Source organism: Cajanus cajan, chromosome 2 (assembly GCF_000230855.2).
Source record: "Cajanus cajan strain Asha chromosome 2, NIPB_CcT2T_4, whole genome shotgun sequence".
Lineage (NCBI taxonomy): Eukaryota > Viridiplantae > Streptophyta > Magnoliopsida > Fabales > Fabaceae > Cajanus > Cajanus cajan.
Genome location: NC_138518.1, coordinates 52,403,050 through 52,424,718, shown reverse-complemented (window position 1 = coordinate 52,424,718; position 21,669 = coordinate 52,403,050). Strand labels below are relative to the sequence as shown.

General features: G+C 33.5%; 2 protein-coding genes across 2 annotated transcripts; both read right to left on the bottom strand.

Annotated features, from left to right (window-relative positions):
- Positions 1–5,091: 5,091 nt before the first annotated feature.
- Positions 5,092–7,343, bottom strand: LOC109816181 (oxygen-evolving enhancer protein 1, chloroplastic). Its single transcript, XM_020381078.2, has 2 exons — positions 7,038–7,343; positions 5,092–5,994 (listed from the first exon to the last, which is right to left on the bottom strand). The coding sequence occupies exons 1-2, from the start codon at positions 7,269–7,271 to the stop codon at positions 5,236–5,238; spliced, it is 993 nt and encodes a 330-aa protein (XP_020236667.1). The 5' UTR covers positions 7,272–7,343; the 3' UTR covers positions 5,092–5,235.
- Positions 7,344–10,219: 2,876 nt separating this feature from the next.
- On the bottom strand, positions 10,220–13,449 carry LOC109816171 (heat shock 70 kDa protein 18). The gene has a single exon (XM_083069977.1). The coding sequence runs from the start codon at positions 12,607–12,609 to the stop codon at positions 10,651–10,653; it is 1,959 nt and encodes a 652-aa protein (XP_082926103.1). The 5' UTR covers positions 12,610–13,449; the 3' UTR covers positions 10,220–10,650.
- Positions 13,450–21,669: the final 8,220 nt, after the last annotated feature.

Sequence of the window (21,669 nt, the reverse complement as noted above, 5' to 3'; positions counted from 1 at the left end):
TAAGTTATCTGGAATTATTTGATTTATCTTTTGAGTTATTTTGTTTCAGATTAGATAAGATAGTTTTTTGATAAGTTTTGATTTGATAAGATATTTTATTATCTTCTTGTTAGTTCAGTACGTTGTAAAATGGCTATTTAAAGGCCATCTCTTATTCAATAAAAAATACAGTGAGTTGCTACGTTCACCCACAACATTAATATTACCTCATCTCTCTTATTTTTTTTCTACAAATTGGTATCAGAGCTTTATGCTCTGAGTGCCGAGTGTGAGAGGAAAATAGTGTGCGCCTGTGAAGGGGAGGAAAGAAGAAAGAGAGAGTAATGGCGAAGGTTGTTAATGGAATGACCGTACCACAACTGTCAAAGAAAACCAATTATGATAATTGGTGTTTACAGATGAAGACCCTGTTGGGTTCCCAAAGTCTATGGGATATAGTGGAGAAGGGGTTTCAAGAACCCGAGGAGGACGAAGACCAATCTGTGGCTCAGATTGCCGCATTGGAAAAGACACGAGTAAAGGACAAATCGGCTTTGTATTTTTTGTACAATGTCGTGGATGAGTCAGGCTTCGAGAAGATTGCAAACGCTGCATCTTCAAAGGAAGCATGGAAGATCTTGGAGGTTGTGCACAGAGGTAACCACCGTGTCAGACAGATCCGACTTCAAACTCTCCGAGGAGAGTTTGAGTGTTTGAAGATGGAGGATAAGGAACAAGTATCCAAGTACATAACTCGGGTGGAGAAGGTGGCTAACCAACTCGGAAGGAATGGGGAGTCAATGCCAGCAAGTAGAATTGTGGAGAAAATCTTGAGATCATTAACAGATGATTTCGAGAGTATTGCATGCGTAATTGAGGAGTCAAAGGACTTGTCAGTTCTCTCAGTGGAAGAGCTCGCTGGGTCACTAGAAGCCCACGAACAAAGGAGGAGGAAGATGAAGGGTACTCTTGATCAAGCATTACAGGCGCAACTTGATTTGAATGAAACTCGGAACACCAGGGCCGAAGACGAGGTGATCAAGGACGAGGTGATCAAGGACGAGGCAAAGGACGAGGTGATCAAGGACGAGGTAGAGGATGAGGTGATCATGGAGGTGGACAAGGACGAGGTGATCGTAGCCAAGGAAGTCAGCCGAGGTCCGAGGTGGAATGTTATAAGTGTGGCAAACTCGGCCACTACGCAAAAGAATGCAGATCGGCAAATTGCTACAACTGTGGCAAATACGGTCACATAGCAAAGTATTGCCGAGCTAAAAGCCGAAGTGAAGAGAAAGAGAAGAATCTTCTCACAGAAGAAGAGGACGAGGAAGCAGGAATTTTGATAATGACGCAGAGCTCGGAGACCAAGCTACGTCCGAGTTGTGCCTCCGAGGATGAGCTAAACTTGAGTTGCGTGGAGAGATCAGTAGTTGAGCTTCCAAGCTCAGATGAGAAGTCAGAAGCCGAGCTTGATTCAAGTTGCTTAAACAACTCGGTCTAGTATTTGGACACTGGGGCGAGCAATCATATGTGTGGAGAAGAGAGTTTCTTCAACGAACTCATCAAGGTGAAGGCTGGATTCGTGTCATTTGGAGATGATTCCAAGGTGGCGGTAAAAGGGCGTGGAACCATCAGGCATATGCAGAAGGATGGACGAGTTGGAGAAATAAGGAATGTCTACTACGTTCCCGAGCTTAAGAATAACATCTTGAGCATGGGGCAGATGATGGAGAAAGGCAACTCGGTTCTGATGAAGGATCGAGTGCTTTATTTGAAGACAAACATGATCGTTTAATAGCCCGAGTAGAGATGAAAAAGAATCGGATGTATAAACTAGAGCTGAACATCCTTCAAAATAAGTGCTTGAAGCTGGACGTGAAGGATGAAGCCATGATGTGGCATTTTCGTTTTGGGCATTTAAACTTTGGAGGTTTGGCCGAGCTATCAAGGAAGGAGTTGGTGCACGGACTACGTGGTGTTGAGTTTGACAAGAAGTTTTGTGAAGCATGTGTACTCGGAAAGCATACAAGAACAAGTTTTCCGAACTCGTCCGAGTACAAAGTAAAGGAGCAACTTGGCCTGATACACACTGACTTGTGTGGACCAATCTCTCCTGCATCCTTCAGTGATAAGAAATATTTCATCTCTTTCATAGATGATTTCTCTCGAAAGACCTGGGTATATTTCTTGCAAGAAAAATCAAAGGCATTTGAAGCTTTTAAAAAGTTTAAAGTCATGGTGGAGAAAGAGACTAACAAGCAAATTAAAGCTTTGAGATCGGATAGAAGTGGAGAATTCACATCGGCAGAGTTTATGGAATACTGTGAAGAGCAAGGTATAAAACGTTTTCTCACAGCTCCATATTCACCACAAAAAAATGGAGTGGCTGAAAGAAAGAATCGGACTATTCTTGATATGGTCCGAGCTATGCTTAAAGGGAAGGATATGCCTGAGAAGTTTTGGGCAGAGGCAGTGCAGTGTGCTATATATATACAGAACAGGTGCCCACATTCAAAATTGGATGATGTGACACCTCAAGAAGCATTGAGTGGACAAAAACCGAGTATACATCACTTCAAGATCTTCGGAAGCCTTGCTTACGGTCATGTTCCAGCTCAGCTCAGAACGAAGCTTGATGATAGGAGCAAGAAGTATATCTTGATCGGGTATGATGAAAAGGCAAAAGCCTACAAATTGTACAACCCTGTTACAGGAAAAATTCTGGTAAGCCGAGATGTCCAGGTAGATGAGGAAAGCGAGTGGAGCTGGAGTAACTCCGAAGAGACTTCGGGGAGCTCGAACTCTGAGAGAGAGCTCAGAGATAACAGGGAGAAGCTCGGATAGGACCAATGAGCATTCCGAGGAAGATGATGAACCTGAGCAGCTTAGAACTCGGAGCTTGCAAGACATCTACAAATCCACTGACGAGTTACAAGTAGTATGTCTATTGACAGGAACAGAAGACATAAAATTTGAAGAGGCGGTACTTGATGAGAGATGGAAGAAAGAAATGGATGAGGAGATCAGATCAATTGAGAAGAGTGAGATGGGAAGCAAAGCTGAGCTAGTTGAGGAGTTTAAAGAAGTGATGAAGAGGGAGTTTGAGATGACCAATTTGGGCATCATGAAGTATTTTCTGGGTTTAGAGGTGGACCAAAGAACAACAGGTATTTTTGTGTCCCAAAAGAGGCATCGGCCACCGCGGCGCCGGGGGTGCTGGACGTCGCGTGGCTCGCGGGGCCATGGTACGCGGAGGAGTATCGCGCTCTGGTGGAAGAGACATCGAAAAAAAAAATTTAAGATTATGGGGGAGTTTTGTTGGAAAATCTTAAATTTCTAGAGATTCCGAGATATTCGATTTAAGTTATCTGGAATTATTTGATTTATCTTTTGAGTTATTTTGTTTCAGATTAGATAAGATAGTTTTTTGATAAGTTTTGATTTGATAAGATATTTTATTATCTTCTTGTTAGTTCAGTACATTGTAAAATGGCTATTTAAAGGTCATCTCTTATTCAATAAAAAATACAGTGAGTTGCTACGTTCACCCACAACATTAGTATTACCTCGTCTCTCTTATTTTTTTCTACACAAACACTTTCCCCATTTTAACTCACTTTCTCATTCCAAATAGTTCCACCACATCTCAATTGTTAAATGTCCCTCTGCCTCCAATCCAACCATCTAAATTTCCCAACAATTATTACCTATACCTACTTTCCCACGTGACACAAACCCTCGACAACAATTTCAAACTCTGCACAGGCACCCATAAAGCTTGATACAACCTTATCATTATCCAATGTAATTCCACTACACTACCCACCCTTTCCATTTCGGTTATGACACGTATACCTATTCCAACTTCACTTTTTGAGAACCTTAATACAACCCTTATCCCTCCACTTAACTCTAACCAACTAGCCCAACATGAAAACAAATTCAACCCATTCACCTCTACAAACCTTGAGGACAAGCCTTATTGGTCTAAAAGTTACTATGTCACTTGTATTAAAGGCTCCCAAGCCTTATTTTTGTTGTTTCTTTCCCTTAATTGGACTAGCATGAAGTGCTAACCCTTTAAGCTAGACCTAGCTTACTTTAGGTGTATTTTTCTGAGTATGGTGACATGAATGAAGTCTTTGTTTTTCTCAGTTTTATAATTTTTTTGTAGTTAAACCGTAATTTACTAGTAGGTTCTTAATACTAAGCCTAACATTTCTACAAATTTTTGTGATCTAAAAAGATGTTAAATGAATCGGTTTAATATTTCATTCACCGCTAGTTCGTGCTATATTTCAATAATTTGGATCTTGTCCGTATGTCAAATCCTATTCCTATGAGCTATAATCTAATAAACATGATTTAGTGGAAAATATATTATTGTCAAACATAAAAAAGTTTGGTATGTTTTTGTCAACCACATCGAGTTGAGAATATTATTACATTTATGTGTTGTCAATCCATTGAATATGGAAAAAGGATAGAGTAGTATCATATTCAAAGTACATATGATGACAAATCCAAGCTTTCTCTTATAGTCAATTGCAATCCTCTTCATATGCAATGTTTCCCTAGTTACTAGCATATAAGATGTAATGAAACACATATGATGCAATTTCAACCATTAGAGATGTAGGAAATTAGTTGCCTATATAAGCCCATTGTAATCTTTTGTAACTCTTGGCATTTCTAGTTCTAATACACTACTTCGTATCATTAATTTTTTCTTCATTCTTTTTCCTAAAAGTCCAAAACCATATTTTTTTATGAGCCAATTTTATGGGGATGATTTAGGCTTAAATTTATATTTGAAGATGCTATTAGAGTTTACCTTTGGGAGATTATTGATTGTTGATGAACTTATTTATTAGATCAATTGTTATCAAACCATTTAAAGATGTTTAATCTTGTAAAATTCACGCTCAAGATGTTCGTTCCTTAACATGAAAAGTTTGTATTGGAGATCTCATATCGATTGAATATATGGTTAAAATATTATATATGAATATAAGTGAGAGACAATTTTAACCTCAGAAATTAATTTTGTAAAATTGAGTTAAGTTTCAAATTTTCTAGCATTCAAAACTCACACACCCCACGAATTCAAACTTTGAAATTTTAGGCATGGTAATTGGAGGTAGATATAATATACAAACACGACAGTGCTCTCGGTGGTAGGAAAGTTGGGTGATAGGAGAGTTGCAACAAAATCTGAACCAACAAAATAGAAAAGCAAAGCATAAAAGAAAGAGTCTATGACTCAAGCTGAGCATACCAGATGCCCTGGATCTTGACATCTTTAGGAGCCTTAGCTCCTAAATCAGTGTCAGAAGGCTGAACACTCTCAAACACACCAATAACCTCACCAGTCTCAGGCTTGGTCTTGGTGACACTCAAGGTGATCTTCCCCTTGGATGATGAGGCACTCTTGTTGTTCTCCTTGGCAAGTTCCTCCTCATCTCCTCTTCCTCCAGCAGGCAAAGCAACCGCATTGTCATAACCCGTGGAAGCACCCCTTCCCTTGGGGTCCAAGAAAGAGCTTCCACGGTATGAAGGGACTAAAAACTCCCCACTGAAGCCGTCTGGCTTCCCTGACGCCACCAACTGCTTGATTGTGAAGAGGAACGGCACGCGCTCGCCGCCGGGCAGCTGGACTGTCACGGCGGCGTAGTCGATGCCGTCCTTCTCCTCAAACTTGACGGTGCCGTCAGAAGACACCTCAAAGGGTCCCTCGATCTCGTCAAGAGTGTAGGTCAAGCGTGTCATGAGCTTTGTGTTTTGGAACTCTAGTGGGGCGTTCTTGGTCACTCCCTCGGCCTTCACTGTGAATGAAGTTGGCTCAAGGCAGAGCTTCTTGGCCTCGTATTTCCCTGCCTTGAAGGCGAATGAGTCCACTCCACCATCTATGGTTGGGCACTGGTTTGCTGTTCCTGTTCCCTTCACTTCCAAGTAGGTCTTGCTCTGGATTTCGTCGTAGGTTAGTCGCTTTGGAACACCTTCAGCACCTGCCCCCTGAACAATGCCAATAGAGATCAACAGTTATAGTCAAATATATGTTAAGAACAGTTACTACTTACTAGGACTTACACAATCATGTGCTAGACTCATTAAATATATGATTTGGTGTGTTCTAATAAGTATAAGCTAATAACAAAGCGTATTACAAAAAAGAACTTCGTATTACTAAGCCTTCCCAGCAATAGAAATTACAATCATCAAACTTAGATGCAATACTATAGATACCGTTGATGTCGTTTTTCACTCAAATTTAAAGTTTTATTTTGGTAATATGTGTCCATATTTGATTATGAATGGATGTATTAGGTTAGTCAAACAAACTAGTCTTCAAAATTTGTGACATGAAAACTGATTTGACCACAGAATGCATGTCTTTTAAGGACGAATTTGACTACTTATACTGCATAATGAACTGAGCATGGCATTAGTAAACCCGTCTCGTCAACTACAGCTAATTATTTGCAAGGCTGAGTCTTAAGCTTGACACTCGCAGTGACTTCGTAGCACAAATTGATACCTCATTCAAGTTGTGTGAAGATATGTGGTTAAGACTGAAGACCACAAGTTTGGTTGGGATCATAAAGCTCTAATGTTGAATATCTCATGACAATTAAATTACTGATGTTAGACTGTTAGAATCATTTGATTATCCCAATGTAACATTTATCATTGACCTCCCTAATCATATTGACGGTTACTACTCATAAACCAGAAGATCATTCATCAAACGAATCCTATTGCATAACGAAAGAGAAAGATGAACACAAAATTTGACAGCAAAGTTGAAGGGACACGGGTGCTCTTAGTAATTAACAGAAGATACCCAATTGTTCAATGAAATATGAATGATAGTAAATTGCGTGGGAATGCACACAGTCAATGATAGATTATAGTATCAATTTATCAAATTAGAACAAGGAAGTCTAACTCAGTTGGTGAAGTTTGTGTGTGAATTGTTATAAATTATGGTACCATGCTTGATTTCATGGATAAAAAAAGAAGATAGTATGAAATTGGAAGAACAGAAGGTAACATACTGAGACAACGAGAGCAGAGGTGGCAAGGGCGAATCCTGCAATTTTGGTAGCATCAACACACTTGTGAGCCAAGTCCTTAAGATCAGCCTGAAGGGAGCATGTGACCTTAGCTCCAAGGGGTTCCAAACCAAAAGCCTTAGAAATGGAGTGATTGGACTTAAGCTGCCATGTGTTGCTTCTACCCAACTTGGTGGGTTGCATGAGGGTAGCTGCTGCTTGTAGTGACGCTGCCATTGCCACCAACTCTCTCTTACTCTACCAAACAAACCAGTTTGCAAGTGTTTTTGTGAGTGGAGAGAGCACAATTATTTGGTGGCTATGGTGTGAGTAAGATAACGGATAGGATAAGGTCATCCCTTATTGGATGATTCATGCTAATGCCAATGGCTTTGGTGATTGCCACGTTGCATGTTTCTGAATTGGAATCAAGATACTGTGGGTCAGAGTTTTGATGACTAGGATCCCATTCACCACAACTGAGGACATTTAAAAATTGGGAGGAACATGGATCCCAAACACAAATCACGCATTTATATTAGAGGAGGAACATGGTTGAAAATACGATATTACTACTAAATAAAAAAAATTTGTATACATTATTAGTATCATAATATTATTGATAATGTATTTATAAATGAATTAATATTTTCATAAATATAAATATATTGAATAAGATTAATATAGTAGCATAAAATTAATTAGAAATATTAATATATCAAGTAACTGGATCAACATAAATTATATATTTTTAACGAAAAATACTAAACTCACACAATTGCAATACTTGAAGAATTAAAATTATTCGATCAAAAACTAATAAATCAAAGTTGTATAACTAAAATACTTAAAGGGTTCAAATTGCTCAATTAAAAATTAAGAGACTAAAATTATACGAATATAACTTGGATGACTAAAATTACTTAATTAGAAATTGACGCCTAAAATTATAAATTGTGATAAATGCATTTAAGTTTTTTTTTCTTCTAAAAATATATTTTGTCAAGTAAGGAAAATGAAGACAGTATCTAAAATTAGGACTGCTTAAATAGTTGAACTAAACAACATGTGAACTAAACTCAACTAAAATTGTAGTTTGTTCAACAATCAAATCGTTGAATTAAAAGTTCGTAATATATAAATAAAGTTTGCAAATTCTTAAAAATTTGAAAACTACTTAATATACTCAATTTCATTAATTCAAATTGATATATAAAATATTTTTATGATAATCTGTCAATTTAAATTAATGAAATTGAGTATCAAATAATTTTTATTTTGTGTTAAATTTACATAATAGGTCTATATAACTTTTAATTCAACGATTGAATTGTTAAAAATTGATATAAAACACTAATTATTGAAAAATAATTATAGATAGACTTACTATTGAAGTGAATTCTTCCTCTTTTAAAATTATATATATATATATATATATATATATATATATATTACTACTAAATAAATAAAATTTGTATATATTATTAGTATCATAATATTATTGATAATGTATTTATATATGAATTAATATTTTCATAAATATAAATATGTTAGATAAGATTAATATAGTAGCATAAAATTAATTAGAAATATCAATATATCAAGTCGGTAATTAGAACTGTATCAACATAAACTATATATTTTTAACAAAAATATTAAACTCACACAACTGCAATACTTGAAGGATTAAAATTATTCGATTAAAAACTAAAATTGTACAACTAAAATATTTAAAGGATTCAAATTGCTCAATTAAAAATTAAGAGACTAAAATCATATGATTATAATACTTGGATGACTAAAATTACTTAATTAGAAATTGACGCCTAAATATATTTTGTCAAGCAAGGAAAATAAAGACTGTATCTAAAATATATTTTCCTCCTCCTCCTCCTCCTCCTCCACCTCCTCCTCCTCCTCCATCTCCTCTTCCTCCTCCTCCTCCTCCTCCACCTCCTCCTCCTCTTCCATCTCCTCCTCCTCCACCTCCTCCACCACCTCCTCCTCCTCCTCCTCCTCCACCTCCTCCACCTCCTCCTCCTCCTCCTCTTCTAATCCTGTAAATTCCTCCTCCATCCCTCCTCCTCCTCCACCTCCTCCTCCTCTAATCCTGTAAATTCTTCCTCCACCTCTTCCTCCTCTAATCCTGTAAATTAGTAACAAAATATTACATGTAACTATCTTTTTAGTTAATGTGTTATTTACAAAATAGTTTGACTTTTAAAAAATATTATCAAATTATATACTGTTACTTTTATAATATTGCAAACTCAATTGTTAAACTCAACTAATTAATATTATATTTTTTTTATTAAAATATTAATATATTTTAGCATCAAAAATAAAATTATTTGAATAATAAAGAGATAAGTTTGTACACAAATATATAATACATTTTTAAATTTTTATAATAATTATATTAAAAATACAAAAAGAGTAATAATTATCAAAGGTATATAAATATTTATTCAATTAATAAATGAAAATTAATTTTTTCTTTTAATCCTGTAAATTAAATCATCATAGAAAAATTCTATAACCAAAACAAAAATGTGTAGTTATGCACAGTAATACTAAGTCACTAGGATACTAACTCAATAATCGACAATAAGTAAAATTGAAAAGTTACAAAAAAGACATTAATAATGAGAAATCAATTTTATTAACAATTTGGTCTAACAAACTACTCTTTAGAAAATAGTTTTAGATTTATAAAACTGAACATAAAATTTATTTTAGTTCAATTTTTATAAATATAATTTAGTTTTTTTCTAGTTTAATCCAATTTAGTTATTTATTAGTTTAATTCTAATTAATTATTTAAAACATTTCCTAATAAATTTTTTTATAATTACAGTGCACTAAACTACTTTTTATAATAATTTAGTTTTAAAAACTAAACTTAAAATATGGTTTAGTTTAATTTTTATAAAATTTAGTTTAATTTTTTATAATCTAGTTTAGTTTAATTTTTACAATAATTTAATTTAATTTAATTTTTTGAACACCCCTATCTGAGCTCTTGGTAGCAGGGGTGAATGTGTGTAGTTCAGGTCGCCTTCCATCACGAACAAGCAATTCTTCTTATATTAGAATTCAATTCAATTTTCTATTTTATGTGGTGAATTTTGTTTGTTTGTTATTTTAGCACTTTTACTATGACAATATTATTTTACAATTCTTTATAATTTATGACTATTCTAACAGGTGGTTTATTTTTACTTTTTATCATATTTCTTGGTCTTGTAATACTATTTTATTATTTCAGATATTACGTAAAATACCATTGTAAGTAAAACATATTATAACAAATATAAATTAAAAAATAGTTTATAAATGAAAATAAAATTATCTCTTTTTTTTTTTCGTCAGGAATACATAAACTTTCGAAACGAGTAAGTGGTAGGCATGAAACAAGTCCAAGGATAAATTAGAATATTGAGTGCACTAGTCAGCCACACAACAAATTTAAATAAATTATCCAGTACTAAGTGGTCAAACTTAAATTATCTTATAAAAACAATCATAAAAGTTTGCATTTACGGCATATAACAAAATAGAAAGTCAGCAACATAAGGAAAATCACGAATGAAAAACTACCAAGTACTAACTAATCTTACGTACCCATGACACGTTCATAGATGGCCACAAGCTCTTCCAGGCAATCCTCAAATACAAGTATATCATCTTGCTGTTGCAGGTTATTAGCATCAAGTAAATCTCTGGCCCTACAAATTTCAGAACTGATATCCTTCTTTTCTTTTGAGCTAAGCTTTGAGTTGATATCCTTCTTTTTTAGAGCATTATTGATCTTGTAAATGTACAAATCCAAATCATTCATTGCTTTGGCCTTCCTTAGGAATTTCTTATCTTCAGCCTGGTAATCCTCTGCTTCTTGAATCATTCTTCTAATTTCTTGTGCTGACAATCTTCCTTGATCATTGACTATGGTAATCTCATTTTTATTGCCTGAAGTCTTATCCTCGGCAGAGACAGATAAGATACCGTTTTCATCTATGGCAAAGCACACGTCAAATGGATGGCCACGAGGAGCTGGAAGAAGACCAGAAAGCGTGAAGGAACCCAACAAGTTGTTATCAGTGGCTCTTGTTCTCTCACCCTCATAAACCTGGATAAACACTCTGGATTGGTTATCTTCAATTGTGACAAAGTCTTTTGTCTTCATCGCCGGAATAGTAGTATTCTTAGGAATCACAACACCCATGATATCTCCTTGTAATTTCCAACCAAGTGACAACGGTGTAACATCCAACAATACCACGTTTGGAACATTCTTAATGCCTTCACACAACAAAGCAGCCTGCACAGCTGCACCACAAGCAACAGCCTCGTCAGGATTGATGCTCTTGCACAAATCCTTCCTTCGGAAAAAGTCCTCAAGTAGTTGTTGCACTTTGGGAATCCTAGAAGAACCACCAACAAGGACAACATCATGCACACTGCTCTTGTCCATCTTAGCATAAGTAAGACACTTGTCTACTGTCTCCATACACTCTTCAAAGAGCTCCATATTGATTTCCTCAAACTTTGCACGACTGATCGAACAACACAAGTCAATGCCCTCGAATAAAGCATCTAACTCAATGTAGGTAGTAACAGCATGCGAGAGTACCCTTTTAGCCTTCTCACATGCATTTCTCAACCTTCTTAGGGCTCTTGGGTTACCACCAATGTCCACTTTATTCTTCCTTTTAAACTCTTGCACCATGTAGTTCACCATTCTGTTGTCGAAGTCCTCTCCCCCAAGATGAGTGTTTCCTGCTGTAGCCTTAACTTCAAAAACCTTATCCTTAATTGTGAGGAGAGACACGTCAAAAGTACCACCACCAAGGTCAAATATGAAAATATTTCGCTCTCCGACGCAATTATTTTTCTTCTCAAGGCCATATGCAATAGCTGCAGCAGTGGGTTCATTGATTATCCGCATTACATTGAGGCCAGCAATGATGGCAGCATCTTTGGTGGCTTTTCGCTGAGAATCATTGAAATAAGCAGGAACAGTAATAACAGCATTCTTCACTGGTGCTTCCAAACACGCCTCTGCAATCTCTCGCATCTTTGCAAGGATCATAGATGATACTTCCTCAGCTGAAAGGTGCTTCACTTGACCTTTGTACTTAACAGAAATCATGGGCTTGTCATTAATACCAGCAATGACCTTGAATGGCCACAACATTTTATCCTTTTGAATAATGGGATCACTGTATTTTCTACCGATCAACCTCTTAGCATCTGCAAAAGTTACAAGAAATTTGATAATTTGTTTGTATACATGAAAATCATGACTGCAGTGAAGATATTTAACGGAAGACAAACGATTTAAGTTGAAAAATATACCAAAGACAGTGTTCTCGGGGTTGGTGGCAGCTTGATTTTCAGCCGCATCACCGATCAACCTTTCATGTTCCGTGAAAGCAACAGAAGAAGGAGTGGTGTTCTTGCCTTGGTCATTATGGATGATTTCCACTCGACACTGTTGCTCCTGCCATACTGCAACACACGAGTAAGTTGTACCAAGGTCAATTCCTATGGCGAATTCGTGATCTTTGGCCATTCTGTTTCAAGTGAATGAAGATTGAGATACACTATAATTGAATTCAGCTTTGAAAGACTTATGTCTGCCTAGACATTGGAAATCTCGACTTAATTATTAGCATTAACAGGGTCTCTTCGTACACAGGAAATTTTGAAGGGAAATTGAAAAACTTGGAAAACGGAAAGCCTTTCAAGTGATAGTGTGGTAGTAGAATAAGTTTAACTCATTAATTATCCTTCTTCATTTAAGGTGATGTCGTCTTTGATTACATCGTGAAACGATGACCCAATCAAATGAGGGAACGGTTTGAGTTATAGACTAGAATCGCCGTCCACAGTTTTGAAATTAACTTTATTGTTTGGAATTTAAGACATGGTATGGGGACTGTAAAAAGGAAATTGAACATAAACTAATTATCCATCCAATTTAATTTAATCTAGAAAATTCTTTTTAAATGACACTTTTTTTTTCTTCTAATTTTCAAGTGGATATTAATTTTTTTTATGTATTTATTTAAATAACACAGTCATTTATATAAGACAATACGATTTGAACACTATATTAAAAAGTGGATTCCGTTGCCGATGCACATATAATCTTTTGCTGCCAGAAAATTTTATATATTTATATTCAAAATATTTTTTTTTAAATAGTAATGGAATATAAATAAAAATAGGATAAAATTAATTTGTTGGTCCTTATAATTTTATCAAATTTTTAATTAAGTCCCTATAGTTTAAAATATTTTAAAAATACCATTATGATTTAAAAAGCTTGTAATTAAATCTTTCTTCCACTAATGCTGTTATAATTTTATTAATTTACATTGAAGGATATTGTGACATGATAATTTACCTTTTAATTTGATAATTAATTATCTTTTTATTTTCATTTGTTTTAAATGATTTTAATTAAATCTTTAATTTTAATATGTTAATTATACCAAACTTATAATTCTTTTCTCACACACACACACACATATATATATATATATATATATATATATATATTAAATATTATTTATTACAAATTCTTAATTTTTATGAATAAATATAAATTAGAAAATAGCAAAGAGTTTAACAAACTTAAATATAACTTTTACACACACACACACACACACACACACATATATATATATATATATATATATATATATATATATATATGATTCTAACGTAATTTTAAAAGTCAATTCAAAATATATTTTCGGTTGATTTTCTCAAACAAGAGTGTTTTTAGAATTTAACCCAACCTCTTATCTCTTTTAATTTATCTTTTTTATTTAGTTTTAAATTCAATTTTAATATTTTATCCAACGAGTCAAAATGTATTGAATAGAAATCAAAGATACATTATTAAAAACATGCACCGTCAAAGCATGAGAACAAACGATGCCCATTGATCCAAACCTTTTGCAACTACATGAGACACTCAAAGTAGAAGCGTCAAATATATACTATACGTGTCTTTTGACCATTTTTCATTTTTTCTACTTCCTTGAGATTTCACTTCATAACTATAAGTTGCATTTTGTGAGATTAATGACCATGTTGAAGCAAGAACATTGACACATACACTCACTTTGAAATATTTTTAATACTGGTATTGTGTATATCCTTGCAGCATGTCTCAATAAGGCACTATCCTTAAATATAATATCTGGAGTACCTCTTTCTGAATCGACTTGGCTACGGCTTTTTTTCACATTGACGCCACCTTTTAAACAAGTTATTAGAAGCATGTGCACATTTTGTAAGATTTATGGTTGCATTTGATAAGCCAGATAAAACATTGTTTGTACTCTCCTTTGAGTCGACAAAATATTAGCTGAAAAAATGCCTTTATTCAATCCTGTGCACCACTTATGTAGTTTGTACAAATTTCTTAACCATCTATGTTCTTGGCATTCAAATTTGGTAATATCATTTCATCCCTGTCATTTGAAATTCATTCTTTGATTCACAACCTTGCAAGCACTTGTTAAACATTGACATGAACTCATTTCTTTTACTTATAGGATCTAAATGATCAACAGCATTTTTACTTGTGTCATAAACATAGACGATGAGAAGTGTGGGGAAATATACCTTTTCAATTGCCTTTGCCATAGCTTGATCTTGATCTGTGAAAATGGTTTTACGAGCTTGATCACTCATTGCATCTAAAAAAAGATCTAAACAAACCTCACAAAAGATTCTATCTTCTCATTGAATAATTAAGAAAGCACATCCAAACATAACATTCTGCCGATGATTGTTGACTTTGTTTGTACGGTAAGTGGTGTCAAATACTACAACATCTCCAAATGCATCATCATAATCAATTCTTGATCTCCTATCCCTCCAAAAGAAATTATTGAGTCTACCTTCTTAGTCCACTTTGCTCTATGTAAAAGAAACATATGATCTTTTTGCTTAAGCTTAAATGATTTATTTAGATTATGAGCATCTATAGCTTCAATCATCATCATTTTTGCATGTTCACATGACTGTAACAATCCCTTTGTGTGAATCCAACTTTCTCAGGACCTCCGACTCCTTGTGACATGTAGTTGAAATTATCTTTCACACTTATGCCCGAGTTAACCATATCATTATTGCAATTTGCCTTTTCAGTAGTGATCTCTTGAGCAAAACATAACAAATATTGTCTCTCATGTACGTGGAAGTTCAAGATAATGATTATGGTTTATCACATGAATGACCAGCCACATCATTGCTTGATTGTCACACCTTACATATAACTTATTAAATTTAACTTCTTTTAAGGGATCTTTTTCATCTTTAAAGCCTTCACAAGAGCAACAAAAATCCTTTAATTGAATCTATGGTGTTCTATGGTAATACTAATATCTAGGCTTGGCCTTGCAGATACTAAAACCAATTGTATATGAATATGCATTATACAAGTTATATGGTTCGTCTTCACTAAAAACAACACGTCCATGTAGTCACAAATGATTATGGACTCGTTCCCATCTCGTTGACTCGATCCAGTGATGGAGTCTCATTGACATTCAAGTTATCGTATTGCTCTTGAATTTCAATGATTATGGCTTCCCCTGTTAGTCACAAATGAGTAATAAACATTATACTAAAATTTAAATACAAGATATCAAACAATGAATACATTATATGAGCTCTTTTATGTATTTTATAAGTTAAAAAATACAATACCTTTCTCCATATATTCAACAAGCAAATTTAAGCAAATATTGAGAATTAAAGTGTCAACTAAACTGGAAAAATTTGAATTAATAACTATGAAGCAAAGATGCTTTAATCCCTTAAAAATAACTATGAAAGAGAAATATGAATTAAAAATATACTCATGACACAAATAAAGAAAGAGAAATATGAATTAATTCATGTGACTAAATACTAATTGTGGTAAACTAATATTATGGAACTATGATTTTATCATACGGATGCCAACTTGTATCATAGGTGCAGTGCGGTGGATGTGATTAAACCTTGGTTGTTGCTGGAAATTTAAAAGAACCTTATGGTATTATCATGCGAATACCATATAATTAATATCAATGTTGTAAAATAACAGAAAAAATATCTCTAACAATCATGATTTAGGAGGTTATAGAATAGTTTTTTTTAACACAAATGAAAAAAATGAATTGCATGTTCATAAGAATAGAGAGAATAAAATATAAAACAAAATATATAGTTAATTTGAAGATAACATGAAGTATATAACGAGAACATCCAGAGAAGGTATGTAGTGATGGGACTGAGATCCCAAACGAAAAGTGTCTGAAATAATTAAATCAAGCAACCGTTCATGTAATTGAGAGTCACATGTTGCTTTCATGCTCTAACCACAATCCTTCAACATTAAGGTAGTGTTTGTTTCCGCTGATTTATTGTTCACGACAAACGAAAGGCGAGGAAATTGTACGTTTGTTTTTACTGATTTACGAGGAAAGAAAGGCGAAGAAAAGTGGGAGAAGGGGCGTTGGCGTCTTCACATTTTTGCGAAGAAAAGAGATGAAAGCCACGTAAGATTTGAGAAAACTCGATAATACCCCTATTCCATGCATGCAGAGACTGTGCCATTACGAAGCATAATCGATTATCGCAGCCCATAATCGATTATGGGGCATACATAATCGATTATGGTGGCACATAATCGATTATGGGCCAGCATAATCGGTTATGCATGGTACATAATCGATTATGTGTCATACATAATCGATTATGTGGCATATTTTCGCTTCCAGGCGTGCCCAGAACGTGCCGTTCCAAACTACCAAAACAAGAGTAGTTTAGTAGCCTAGAATAGGCCGTTCCGAAACTGGAACGGGCCGTTCCAAACTAGTAAATTGGCTTAAAAACCCTAGTTAAGAACGGACCGTTCCAAATTGGCATAAAATGCAACCCCAAATTTGTAATTTAAAAAATTTCTTAATTTTTTAATTGATAAAAATTAACTTGTACAATTAACAAATGTATATTCATTTCATTCTAATTTATGTCAATCATTTATCAATTTTTTTAATTTATTAATTAACTTTCAAAAAATTTATTGTACATTTTTTTTATATTAAGAAAATTTTATTATTTAAATATTGACATCAAAAAGTAGAAATATAAAAATAAAATAAAATAATACATGTTTATAAAATTAAAATAATAACACTTTCATAAACATTAATAAAATAATGTTAGAAAATATAATTATCATAATATATTTTGTTATTATTATTTATTATTATAAATATTATTATTATTATCATTATTATTAATATTATTATTATTTATTATAATTAGTATCATTATTATTTATTATGATTCTTATTATTTTTCTAATATTTATTATTATTATTATCATTATTTATTATTTTTTTAATAAATTATACCTATTAATATATTTTTATTGTAATTATTATTATTTACAATAAATAATATTATACTCATTTTTAATCCAAGGGTAAAAGTGTAAATTACATATTCATCTATTAAATTTTTAATTTTTATCTATCATTAAATTTAAAGCAAATATTTAAATTAAATTATTTTTAAATTAAGATTTTATATTTATTTTTTTAGTTAAAATTTTTATATTTTATTTTAATTATAATAATTATAAACTTTTTTTAACCTAAGGGCAAAATAGTAATCTTACAAAATCATCAATTAAAAATTTATTTTTATCTATCACATCAATCAATTCACTCACAAACTTTCTCTACACTTTCCACTCACTTTCCCTTAATCCAAACAACCTCACTTTCCACTCACTTTCCCTTCAAATCCCTCCTTTTCCACTCTTCCTTTTCCATCCTCAAATCCAAACAAAGCCTAAGGAAGTAACAAACGTTTTTGATTGGCTAAAATGAAGGCAACATCAATAATATGGGTGATTTCTCTGCACAAGAAATTGATACACAACTATACGGATACGATACACATATCGGATACGATACGTATCCGATATAGTGATACGTCAAATTAAAAAAATATAGGATACGAAATGTTTAGGATACTTATTAAAAAAATTAAATTAATATATATAAAATAGTAATTGCAAATAAATATTCAAAAATCAAAATTAAGAATACATTTCTTGCTTTTTAATTTTTAAACATTACTAAAAAAATTATAAATTATTTTTTATTGTCAAGAAATAGGAATAATATCAATTTCATCCCCTCCTTGACCATTATCTGTAAATAAGACAGCTTTCATTTCTGGTTCATCAAGAGATAATGATGTCACTTCAAGATTTTCAACACCATCAAAGCTACCCAATGCATCTCCACCAATGTCTCACATTCTAGTACTCCATTGCATATATATTCTTCACTTTTCTTAGACAAGAGTCGCAAATTAGTATGTACATAAACCAAGTCTTCTGCTCTTTTAGGATTCAACCTATTTCTTTTCAGGGAGTGAATGAAGGTATAAGTACTCCAATTCCTTTCGCAACAAGATGAAGAACTAGGTTGTACAAGAAGATTTAAAGAAAGCTTTTGAAGGAGAGGGGCAGAAGAACCATGCATTACCCACAAGGATTTAGCATCTAATGTCCATCTATCTTCAATTGAGTCAAAAGAAGCAAAATTATTAGCTTTTGATGAAAAATCAGCATATTCAAGAGAAACTTTTCTTCTTTCTTCAGTTGTTGTGAAAAGCTTTTTTAAACATTTATTTCTTTCCATAGAAATTTCTTCATCCTCATGTGGGAAAATTCTATATGGAGCCTCTAGAAACCATTCATCACTATAGTACCTGTGAATAAATAAAAAATTTAATAAATAAAAAAATTTAGTAACTATCAAATTATTTATAAATAAATAATAAAAAAATAAATATTTAATAGGCTAATTTTACCTAGGATTCAAAGAGTGAGCCATGCAGTGGAGAGGGGTGCAACTCTTAGTCCACCTATCAATTAGTATAGAATAAACAACTTCATAAAATGTTGATGTATCATTTAAGTCTTTTCTTTCATATTTATATATAGACATCTTTACTTTTTCTATCATACTAGCCCACATCTCATAAACCAAATGAAGTGTGGGACTATCTGTGTCACAAGCCCTAAGCATACTATAAATAGGCTTGATGAAATTAAGAATATATGTAATTTTGTCCCACCACACATCATTCAAAATAAATTATTTTGCAGCTTGGGCCTTACCCACATCATCTTCTCTATAAGAGTTCTATTCTTCACTAATAACCATCGATTGCAAAGCACTTTTCAAAAGTTTAAATCTCTTTAACATCACTAGAATAGATGCAAAGCGTGTTTTAGCTATAGCAAGCAATTTTAGAGGTGAAAAGTGATTAAAAATTTCCAATCTCATTGAGTGATTCATGATAAAGTTCCTAACAAAAGAAACATCATCAACAACTTGAGTAATCCAATTACATTCAACATAAGCTACCTCATTCCTTTTAGTGTTTTTGGCAGCACATATATTCTTCAACGCAAGGTTCAATGTGTGAACAACACAAGGAGTCCAAAAAATTTTAGGAAAAGAAATTTCAACAATCATTCCAGCAACTTTGCATATAGGAGCATTATCTGTTATAATTTGGACAACATTTTGTTTTCTGATGTTGTGTATTTTACTCGTATTTTAGCACTTTAATTCACAAGAATTCATAGCATAATCATGCATATCTTTCATGTTTTTAATAAATTTTTATATCATTTTCCTATTTTATGCTTTTCTTGGTATGTGTTGTGTTTTCTCTGAGCAGGATCAAGATTTAAGAATTAAAGAGGAAATGCTGAGCTACAGGGAAAATCACGGCCGTGATTCTAAATCACGCCCGTGATTCACCAGAGAAAATCACGGCCGTGACTCCCAATCACACCCGTGAACGCCACTGACCCTTCATAGATGTGCTCCAGAGAAGATCACGGTAGTGATTCTCAGTCACGGCCGTGATTCACTTCGCGTCCCAGCTTTTTAAGTTTTATGTTTTATTTTTATTTTATCTTTGTAATTTTTATTTTGGTAGTTTTACCTTTTTACCCTTTTAGGTTATAAATTAGATGAGGTTAGCCTAGAACGGGGACTTTTGGTTTTCGGAGACAGTTTTTTGGTTTTTGACACTTAGAGAAGGTTGGGCGCCTGTGCCATCGACTCGAAGGTTTGCTTTTCTTTTATTCTTCTTTTCTTGGAGAACTACTATGAACTCCTGTGAGTAGTTTCCCTTTTTCTGGGATCAGGGCTTAGCCTCTGAGAACCTCTTTATTAATGCATTATTCAGTTTCTTAATTTTATTCCAATTCTTGATTTGTTCTTTTATATTTTATATATGAACTTTAACATTATTGTTTTCATAATAACATTAATTAAGGATGAACTGAGAGGAGAACTTGATTATAATTATGATAAACAATTAATCTTAATTTTCATAATCATAGATAATTAGGGATGAACTGAGAGGAGAACCTAATTATCGGAACCTAAAGGAACAGACTTGAGTGTTAAATCACGAGAGTTGATTTAAGCTTTCGAGGAGTAATAGATTAACAAAGATCTTAATGGGTTTAATTGAACGTAATTACCACGAGAGTAGGGATTAATTTTAATTAAACACGTCCTCGTAGCCTGAGAAGGTGCAAGGATTAAATTAGGTTAAGACTACCTTCAAGATGGAATAGAATTAATTAATGAAAATAATAATTCAATATTGTTGGAACTCTTTGTGCGAACCCTAGATTCCCGGAAATCTCCTTATCTTATCTTAAAGTTTTATCTTATTCATTAATTGCATTACTATCTCTTTTACCAGCGAATCTGATCTTATCATCTCAAAACAAACATTCTATCTGTTTTAAAATTCAAATTAAAATACTAGTAATTCTAGGTCAAACACGTAGTCCCTGTGATTCGATATTTATTACTTGACGACAACCGTACACTTGCGGTTTTCCACACAACAAGTTTTTGGCGCCGTTGCCGGGGACTACGTCTCTTGATTTAAATTACAATTATTTTAATTCGAATTTTTTTTAAAAAAAAAAAAAAAAATTTAAATAAATAAATATTTTTTTTTAGTGTTTACTTCTCCAATTCAGATTTCACGGGTCACTTTCTTTTTTTTTTTTTTTTGCAGTGCCTTAGGGTTAATGCAAAAGAGATCTCTACGTCTTGGGAAACCAACACCACTTGATCCTGAGATTGAAAGAACTCTCCTGAGAAGGAAAAGAAACCTTTCTAGAGAATTTGACATGGCTGCACAACGAGATAATTTACCGCTTCGGGATTACTCTGCACCCGTAGCTCGTGGGATACCTGGAGGGGAGATGCAAACTGGAGCTACTGTACCAGCTTCTCTGGTGAATATGCTCAAACAGAACACCTTTGGAGGACTACCATCAGAAGATCCTAATGACCACTTAGAGGGGTTCTTGGAAATCTGTGAGACCCAGCAATTTGATGATGAAGTTTCTGATGGAATGCGACTCCGCTTATTCTCACTCACCTTGAGAGATAAGGCAAAGGTGTGGCTAAGAACAGTGCCTAGAGAAAAGATAGCAACTTGGGAATTATGTGAAAGAGCTTTTCTAGAGAAATTCTTTCCTCCTTCTAAAACTAAA